This window comes from Galeopterus variegatus, unplaced genomic scaffold, assembly GCF_000696425.1.
Source record: "Galeopterus variegatus unplaced genomic scaffold, G_variegatus-3.0.2 Scaffold3260, whole genome shotgun sequence".
NCBI lineage: Eukaryota > Metazoa > Chordata > Mammalia > Dermoptera > Cynocephalidae > Galeopterus > Galeopterus variegatus.
The window spans coordinates 231,616-241,771 of NW_007729371.1; the positions used below are offsets into that span (position 1 = coordinate 231,616).

General features: G+C 36.7%; 1 protein-coding gene across 1 annotated transcript in view; it reads left to right on the plus strand.

Annotated features, from left to right (window-relative positions):
* Nucleotides 1-9,724, plus strand: part of MRC1 (mannose receptor, C type 1) — a 43,554-nt gene extending 33,830 nt beyond the window's left edge. The window contains exons 10-14 of the mRNA XM_008584437.1: nucleotides 1,205-1,362; nucleotides 3,015-3,125; nucleotides 5,029-5,144; nucleotides 7,081-7,229; nucleotides 9,501-9,724. Coding sequence (XP_008582659.1) covers nucleotides 1,205-1,362; nucleotides 3,015-3,125; nucleotides 5,029-5,144; nucleotides 7,081-7,229; nucleotides 9,501-9,718 — 752 coding nt within the window. The 3' untranslated portion in view covers nucleotides 9,719-9,724. The remainder of the gene's footprint in view (nucleotides 1-1,204; nucleotides 1,363-3,014; nucleotides 3,126-5,028; nucleotides 5,145-7,080; nucleotides 7,230-9,500) is intronic.
* Nucleotides 9,725-10,156: the final 432 nt, after the last annotated feature.

A 10,156-nucleotide genomic window follows, 5' to 3' on the forward strand; every position in this document is an offset into this window, starting at 1 on the left:
CCGGCAATGGATCGCAACCCTCGGTGTTGCTCCCGCACCTCGCTCAGCCAGTGAGCGGGAACCGGTCTGTATGTGGGATCCGAACCCTCGACAGGAGCGCCGCCGTGCTTCCCAAGCGGCGCACTAGCGCAGTGCGCCACCGGGCCAGCCCAAGAATATCTAATTCTAATATCAATAATATTCTCCATAGTATTTCAAAACAAAATGATCACATTTTAAATCTATATTGGTTGTTTTGGTCTTAGTCTAATTTTTATTTGAGTTTTGCTGGGCTGGCCTGTTAGCTCATTTGGTTAGAGCATGGTGCTGATATCTAATTCTAATATCAATAATATTCTCCATAGTATTCCAAAACAAAATGATCACATTTTAAATCTATATTGGTTGTTTTGGTCTTAGTATAATTTTTATTTGAGTTTTGCTGGGCTGGCCTGTTAGCTCATTTGGTTAGAGCATGGTGCTGTTAACACCAAGGTCAAGGGTTTGGATCCCCTTACTGGCCAGCCACCAAAAGAAAAAAGCTTGCATTATTTGAGTTTTGCTGACAATTTCATGGTGAAAATGATTACAGATTCATTTATATTTATAGACTAATAAATAAGTGCCAATGTCAGGAGCCAGCCCAACTTCTCAGTTTATATTTCTCTCCCTGTACAGATCATTTTCACTCTGAATACAGTGATTGAACCTTAACAGAAGCACTTAGAATGTATTTGATAACAACAGTCAGTAAAATAGAAGATTTTAATTTTTTGTTATCTTAAAGCATTTGTAAGATTTAATAGTAGTCAAATAGATTTGTATAAATATGCTATATTTCCAACAATATGAGTGCAGTTGGCATAGTAAATTAGTTTTTAACAAAAAAGTAGCTTCACCAGATAGAGGGTATTAATAGACCTACCTCAATTTAGTTTTCACAACTCCCAGGAGATACAATTTGTAACTCTGCAACTGAAGAATGCAGTGGCGTGTAAAGAATAGATTACACAACCTGAAATTGACAACAGAAAATGTAGTTGACATTTAAGTCTACAGCGTGTAGGTCAGATTAACACTCAGAAAGACTCTCTCTTATGATAGTCGCAATATCAAAAGAGGAGAGACCTGTTGCTGAAGCGAGCACCTTTCTTTCCTGATACCCTCCTTTGGTTTGGAAAGCAGCTTTTGCATATACTACTTTTGAGATTTTCTTCCTGTTTAGAGCCAGATGATGAGTTGTGGATTGGCTTAAATGACATCAAGATTCAAATGTACTTTGAGTGGAGTGATGGGACCCCTGTAACCTTTACCAAATGGCTTCGTGGAGAACCGAGCCATGAAAACAACAGGCAGGAGGACTGTGTTGTGATGAAAGGCAAGGTGAGGTGACTTTAATTACGTTTAATTAACTAAAAGTCACAGGGGATGTTTCCTTCTGTCCCACTTGTTACACATGTTTGTTCAGATTGTTTCTATTCTAGGTAAATTGACATAAATCAAAGTTGAACCAAAATTCTGATTCAGTTTCTTGAGTCTCTCTCAACTGTCTAGCAAAGTCAAATTTTCAAGAGGATCACACAGGCAAAGAACAGAAACTTTTGGTTCAAGGATGAAATTAACCAGCAACTAATATTCGCATTGTTCCTATGCTGTGTTCTAAATGGTGCCATATATTTATGACATATAAATGGCTTCATTGAGCAAGTCAGAAGTTTGTTTCTACCTTCAACTGTTCTCTCTAAGTAGATGCAGACCTAGTTAGATCTATTCTGGGTTCCACAGCATGAAATATGTATTTGGAGAGCTACATTTGTTTTTTGGTGTTACATGGAGGTGTCATGTGAAATGATTGCTTCTGTGTTTTAAGTTGACCTTAGCAATTGATGAATATTACCAAATTATCTTCTGTTAATAGATGATGAACATGGTGGTTAAGAAGCTGGGTTTTGCTGCTTGACAAATTCCCTCATTTGCAAAATGGGGGTAATAATTGTGCCCAGCTCACTTGTGGGTATGAGGATTAAATCAGTTAATGAATATATTGTGCACAATTCTTGGCCTAAATTTATTGGGTAATACGTTTTAGCCACTATTTTTGTCATTGTGGTTTTTTTTAAATCATGATTAACATGATTTATTGAAAGCTTAAGAAAAGAGTAGGTGTTAACTATCCAAAGAGCAGGCAGAAGAAATCAGAGATCGTCAGGCTTGCAAGGAGCTGGGAGGACAATATGGCTGGAAGCGTGGAACTAGAGGTAGAAGGGTGGGCAGGAGCATGAGTCCTGAGGTTCAAGAAACATGTATTATCTTGGGAGTGGCAGGACCAAATTTGAGTTTATAAATGTAACTGTGGCTGAAGTGTTGAGTACCAGATTCCAGTGGGTTGAGACCAAGTAAGAGATCAGGAATTAAAGGCAACAATACAGAAAACATTTTTTTTTCAGATGTCAGTAGTTAAGGGAAGGAGAGGAGAGGTCATTCCAATGTGAAATCTCTAAGGAACAGGGAGAGGGTAGAATCTGAAACAAAATGAAAAGTTGAGACACAGATCTGGGAGTCCACTCATCAATAGATATTTCTATTGGAAAGATGACTGTGGTTTCAGGTTTGTTTCCAAATTTGGTGTGCTGGGTGAGGGAGTTTTTTCTGGATGGTTTAAATGAACCTGGTTCACCTGAAGACAGATCTGACTGAGGAGGTTGGCCATAGGGCTGCATACAGACTTCCTGTGATCACCATCACTTAGGGACTTAAAAGTGTTTTTAGTTTCTCTCTAGATTCCTCTAAACAGTGGCTTTGACATCTGAGATATAAAATCACATTGGGGCTTTTATCTCTTTTTACATATTTGTAGTCAGAGTCAAGTTTACTGTTTATAGGTAAAACATCAATTTCCCTGTCCTTTCTGTAGTGCCATTTTCTTTTAATAACCTTGAATCTTAGTTTTTCTTCTCTGAGACATAATTACAAGAACATAGCATCAAAGTCAAATAACTGATAATAATTTTTTTCAAAATCTGTGCTCTCTGCAGGATGGGTACTGGGCAGATCGGGCATGTGAGCGGTCCCTTGACTATATCTGCAAGATGAAATCACAAATCCAAGGTCCAGGAACAGTGGAAGTACAAACGGGCTGCCGGAAAGTGAGTATAGAATGTACATGATGATTTAAGATCAGCAAATACTATGGGATACAGTTGGCCTTATTTTTGTATGTGAAAGTGGTTTGTTATTGTCATAGCCAAATGTTTCAACTGTCTAAACATTCAGTGGTTTATTACTAGTGTTTGCTATTACTGCTCTACCTAAAGTTTTCTTTGGGAATTCTCCACAGTTACTATGGGGTTACACATGGTCAGTAGCTCCTTTTAGAATGTCATGGGAATCGAAAGAGAGAAAACAGGGAACAAAATGAGATGCCAAAGGGAGCCTGGAGAGGGTAATGAGATGAAGGCAGGTGATGGGAGAAGGTGCCATCCAGGTGTTGGTAGTCTATGATCCTATGGTTGTTGAGAACATTTCCAGTAGATAATCTCAAGTTGCTGGTAGCAAACTAGCCTTAGTTATTTTTCCCCATTGGTAATATTTCTGATGTGCCTCTGTTGGGGATTCTTCTCCATAGATCACTGCAATGAGAGGCAGGAAATCTAGACTCCGTCTGGTGCCGACAGTAACTCAGTCAAACAGAATAAAGTCACGCAAGCCTGTTGTGCTCCAACCTCACCTGTGCGACAGTAACACCTCCCTGCATGGCTTATAATTCTTTAAGGATGAAGTCAATTGCTTCTGTAAAATAATTTTTAAAAACATAAAGAAACAACAACAGTGTAGGGGTTATGGTGTCATCTTCCTGTCGGACTTCTGAGTTGCTCATCTTCCTCTTTTGTCCTTTCTCACTTCTCTTGAATGAACTAGAAACTCACTTTCTTTCCAAGAATGTTATGGTGTGGTAACAAATCTTAAAATAAACACCAGAAGGCTGAGAATTCATGAAATATAATTTTGTACTGTACAAATAAGCCATAAAGAAAAATAGAGCAGATAGCTGAAAAAAAAAATTATAGAATGTTAGAGATGTGAAGGATCTTAGTGATTATCAAAATTTCTCTCCTACTTTTTGCACTCTGGGAACTCCAGCCCAGAAAAGCTACACAGCTTTCTTCAAATTGACAGAGGCAAAGCTAGTTTCACATGACCTAGTTTGTGGAAATATTTTTTGTGTGGTTTCGCATTCTACTTCTTTTAGTGCCCAAGGGATTCCTCTTTTGTAGGCTGAGTATTACTTTAATTTTGGGGCCATGGATTCTCTTACAGTGTGGGTAGTGTAAAGTTGGAACTGGCACACATCTGTGGTACAGAGTTGACCTTTTTTTCTGGTCCCCAGAACCCCCATCATTTCTTCATTCTGTGGGTAGTTTTCTAGCTCTCCCGCAGAGGGGCTACCCTTAGTGGTATCGTCCTTATGCAAGGACCTCAGTTCCATCTTCCTGCTTTAGCTGAGCTGAGGCCAAATATTGTATTCTGTAGGGACAGTAATATCTCAGCCCTTTGGACCTTAATCTAGATTTGATGCATTCCTGGGCAACAATAATTTCCATTCTACTTTTAGTATTTCATTTATATTTGGTATGTGGAGATTTCCCCTTTATCTCTGAAACTATAATGTGGATTTTTCATTGACTGTAATGTTCTTACCTAGCATTTCTGTACATTTGAAGCATAGGAGAAAAAACACACCAAATCCTGTTGCCAGAAGTTTGATGAGTGCTCTCCTGTGACCAGATGACATAGCTTTCTTTATTAAAATTTTTAAAATTTTTTGGCCGCTGGCTGGGACAGCAATCCAAACCCTTGGCCTTGATGTTACAACACTGCGCTGTAACCACCTTCTAAAAATTCATTTATATGTATAATTTTCATTGCATTTCAAATTCTTTAGATTTGTGTTCTTTAGGCATTTCTATTGCTTATCAATTTGTGTTTTGTGATGGAATTATTAAAATAGTATTTTTTAAATAAATACACATTGCTTGATAACATTTATAGGGCTGGAAAAGACATGGCTTTTACTGCTATTTGATTGGACACACACTTTCAACATTTACAGAAGCAAACCAAACCTGCAAAGATGAGAATGCTTACTTAACGACTGTTGAAGACAAGTACGTAACTATTTTAATTTTATTTTAAAATATATCAAATAGTGAAAGGGTTTCAGAAAAGCCTAAGTGCCAGCCTGCTTTAAATTTTTGAGAAAGTTATGTGTAATCTTGAGGTGTGGTTTGTAAAGGTAGAAGCATTAAAAATAAAATCCTTATCTGGATGCTTTATTGCAAACAATTTTAGTACTTTAAAGCAATATTCAGAAAAGTTTACTAATAATCTAGTAATTGTAGTTTATGGATTTAACTTTTTCTGATCTACTATATGTGAAAATTTTTTAAAGGAGGAAAAATAAGTAAAATTTTTGAGTTCAAAATCCTACTTTCTATGTTTACCACTCCCTCCACCAAAAAAGAGGGCAGAGAGATTTACTGAGCAATTTATTCCGTCTTTCCATTCTTCCATTCTTTTCTTTTCTTTGCTAAGTTAATAGATTGATAGATCAGGAAAAATCACATGGATATATAGAGGGTTTTATGTAACTTTCGATCTGTAGGGTCCCGTCTATCTTTAATATTTATTTATATATTCTTCACCTATTCTTTGCAAAGTCCTGGATTAGGCACAGAAAAAATTTTAAAAATCCATTTCATTTAAAGTAATGAGGTAAAAATTGTTGAGTTTTAATACAATAGATTATATTTATTGGCCTTTCAAGGATCCATGTAGGAGATATTATTGATATTAAAAATCCTTCAGTAAAAATGACAGATGTCATAACATTTGCACAGTCTTTATAAAAGAACTGTATTTTAACCCACATCCTGCTTTCATGTACAGTTAAATGTTTAATTCATCGTAGCACCTGTTATAATGCTATCATCTGAAAATCAGAACATAGATACTTTCTATCTTTTAAGAAGGGAGGTGAACTGTTCCTGTTTAAGTCCATGGGAACATGTTCTGGTCTGCATCAATCTTTTGGTCTATTGGAATACTATGTACAAGATTTTGCATTTGTTTTTCTTATCCGTTTTCTATAATATGTATACTCACGAGCCACTCATTCTGTGGTTAAATTTAGTTCTTAGACATTCAAGGAAACTAGATTGAGTTTGGAACTTTCAATGTTGAGGGGTTGTTCTGTTTAGAGAATAAAAATATTCAGACTATGGTCAAATAAGTTCTATGATTGTTAGGTCTGTCTGCACTCCCTTTCTGCTGTCTTTGGAGTCATCTCTGGCTTTCTTTGCTCCTAGAAACTGGCTGCGCTTTTGCTTTTCTCCAAAGAGAGATTTTTACCTATGTTGCTGCCTGCATTGTTTTATATTTGTCAATTAAGACAAACTTTGGTTGCCTTGCCAACTGACTTGTATTGTTACCAGATTATGCCGAATACATAGATGAGAATCCAGAGGGAGAGAAAGTGTTGGAATTCATGATTCTGCTCCCAGTTCCTTCCAGAGATTGAATCTCTGCTTCTCTCTCTGTATTTCTTGATAATTTTCTGTTTCCGAGCTGAGATACCTGAACAAAATCGGGGAATATCCTTACAGATTATTCCATTTGTATTATCCTGATAATGTTACTGTCCTCAGCTTGCTTAATCAAAAATTGTGTAGCACATTCGGCCTATTTGAAAAGTGGACTGATTTTTTAAATAATGTGTTTTAAAATGCTGTAGTTTTCTCGTTTGTGTTTTCAAATTCTCTTAAATTTGGGAGGGGGCAGAAAAGCTAGTGAAGACTAGAGAGAAATAGTTTGAGTATATTTGAATGATTTTATTCACTTGGCTATATGGTATTTCACCTTCATAAGCTCACATTTTCTTAGTGAAAATTGTATAATTTAAATAACATATAAATATAATGCACTATGTTTGAATTACCATCATAGGTCAAACATAGAACTGAGATACTTTTTATGTGGATAATTTAAAAAATTTACATGAATGTTTTAAAAATTGAGTTGAATGTTAATTTTTTTTTTTTGGAGATATGAGCAAGCGTTCCTGACCAGTTTGGTTGGATTGAGGCCTGAAAAATATTTCTGGACAGGACTTTCAGATATACAAAACAAAGGGACCTTTCAGTGGACAATTGAGGAAGAGGTTCGGTTCACCCACTGGAATTCAGATATGCCTGGTAGGTACCCTGCTTTGACTGAGGGTTTCACCCTGTGAATCCATTGAGCAAAGCCTAGTATCCTTACCGTACCTTTCCAAATAGACTATGTAAATTAATTGTGCTTTTAGTAAGATTTTTAGTTTCCTTTTTTTTTTTCTTTTAAATTTCCCAATGAGTTTGTAGTGTTCTAAGGAAAAAAGGAAGAGAAAATTGCTAGGTTATCTGGTACTGTTCTACTTGAAAAATATTTACAAAATCCTAAATAACCATAAGTGTTCTGAATGGTTAACTTATTTTTGAAAATTTAAAACTATACTAAATAGATATAAAACTTTTCAGTGCAACCGAAATAGAAATATTAGTGTGGTTAAGGTGGGAAGCAAAGGATAGTGCTTATGTGGAACTCATTGTTTCAATATCTTGTATGTGCCATCGTGGTTAGTCTTTTATTTGCCTTGAAATTCACTTTATCCATATAAGAACGTTGCAAGGTAAGTTTAGGTATTTTCATTTAAAAGGGGTGGAAACTGGGACTCAGAAAATTTATGTGACCTGAAAGCTTCTGGGCATGGATTTAGAGTAAATCTGTGTAATTCCCAAATCTGTGAAATTAGCACTTGTGCCACTCTGCCTCCTATAAATTTTGATTTGCCTTCCCTAGTAAGAGATTGTTAAGTAGTTTCCGAAATCGACTCTGAAAGATTTTTTGTCTTCTTTATACAATGATATCACTAGCATACGACATTATTCAATGTGACAACACAGACAATTCAACATCCTTTAGAGCAAATATTTCATTGTGCCTGGATTAAACACTAAAAAAGGAGTAATAGCTCAAGTGTATGGATTTACTACATGGCCTAATACATCCTAATCTTCAGGAGTCATTTTAATTGGCCTTAATGATCAGCTTTTAATAAAGAAAATAGATAAATAATCTGCAGTGTAATTATTAATTATTAAATTATTGAACTTTCTGAAAAATAGTAAGTTTTCAGTTCATTTTTAAAAATAACTGTATAGTATATTAAGAGCTGACTGCATACTTTTTTTTTCTTTCTCAAATCTTGATAGGAGTGCTAAGTCTTATTCTCTATATGAAACTGCTTATCTTTGCCTGTGTTGCTCATTGAGCAGTAGGATTCTGAGAGGTTAACCCTGGAATGTCCTTAGGCAGTAAAAATGGATCAAACTGGAGCCACAAGTCAATTGCAACCATAGTTATGGTATATCCTTGATGGAGGATGTTGGTTTCCTCTTAAGGAAGGCTGTCCTCTTTGACTGAGTGTACAACTTCAGGAGGCACTGAGCATCTGGTCAGCTGAACTGATTCTGGGAGCCAGTGGACCCCTGCAGCCTCAGAGGTCATCAGTCCCAGAGTTGTCAGGTTTTGATTTAGTTCTGTCAAGGGAAGGGGACTGTCATAGGAATCAGAGAAAACTCTAAGAATGTCAGGAAATCAGGGATTTCAGAGAAAATTTTCTGGAAAAGATGTACCTCCCCAGAACTTGGAGACCGACTACTAGGCACTTAATGTCCCTTAACAGACTGGTAATAAAAAAAAAAAAAAAAATTACCTCATTTTAGCAGCTGATATTTTAACAGCTCTATCTTAGTTAATTATTGTTTGGAAATAATCATGACTGACAAACAGAATGATAACCTATATTCCTCATTTTTATTTTATGTACTTCTTTATTTATTAAAGCTAGCATATATCAAACTCTATTAAGCAGGTCTTGATATTTACATTTTAAGATGAGGAAGCAAGTTCAGAGTGCTTGAGTAACTTACCTAAAATCTCCAGCTCAGGCGTGTCTCATTATGAAGTCTGGGAAGAACATGGGTCTTGGGAGACCTACATGACCCCAGGGAAAAAAATAATCTTAAAAATTTGAAAAGAAAGAATAAAGGAAGGAAAGAAGGACTAAAACAATAAACCATTATTTTTGCCATTATGATGAATTTGATCATACTAAACATATTGTATAATTAAATGTCTATGGTGGGGCACCCTGGCAGATGTTAGAAATACAAAATGGTATCAAACCACCCCTCTATATTTGAAATCATAATTCAGATGTGGACATAGACCACACAAATAAAAGCCAAATAATGGCTCAAAGTAGCTCAAACCAGTTGTTGAATGTTCCAGGTGCCCTCCTCTGCATTTTCTCATCATGTGCAGATTGTACCACATCCTTTGACACGCAGGTTTGTACTGTCTTCCGTGAGCGTGGGCCTCCCGCAAGCACCTGTGAATGAATTCTACTTCTGTATTTGATGCAGGGCGACAGGCAGGCTGTGTTGCCATGAAGACTGGGATTGCAGGGGGCTTATGGGATGTCTTGAAATGTGATGAAAAAGCAAAGTTTGTGTGCAAGCACTGGGCAGAAGGAGTAACTCGCCCACCAGAGCCCACAACAACTCCTGAACCCAGGTGTCCAGAGGATTGGGGTACCACCCCTAAAACAAGCTTGTGTTTCAAGGTAACTATCAATTACTAAGCTAATCAGGAATATGGAATCTTCTTCTGCCTAATCACCTAAAGAATTAAAAAAAAAAAAAAACCCAAAAAACAAAACACAATGCCCCTGTTCCATCTGTAGAAATTCTAATTTTGTTGATCTGTAGGAAGCCTGGACATCCATTGTTTTTAAAGAGCTCCTTGGGTGGAGGCTAATGACCAGCTGCATTTAGACCAACAAACACAACAAACAACACAAACACAACTCACAGAACTCTTTCCTTAGCTGCTTTGCCATTAGCACCCCCCTTCTGCTTCTCTGCTTTCTCCCAGGCTTTTTAGTCCTGGTCTGAGCTCACGATTCTGTTCATCTTGCTGAAAATTTCCATTTCCTCTCACACTCTGCTGTTGCATCTCATTTTCGCCATGCTCTCAGAGCCCAGGCTTTTAGCTAACTAAATGGATTAATGCATCCATG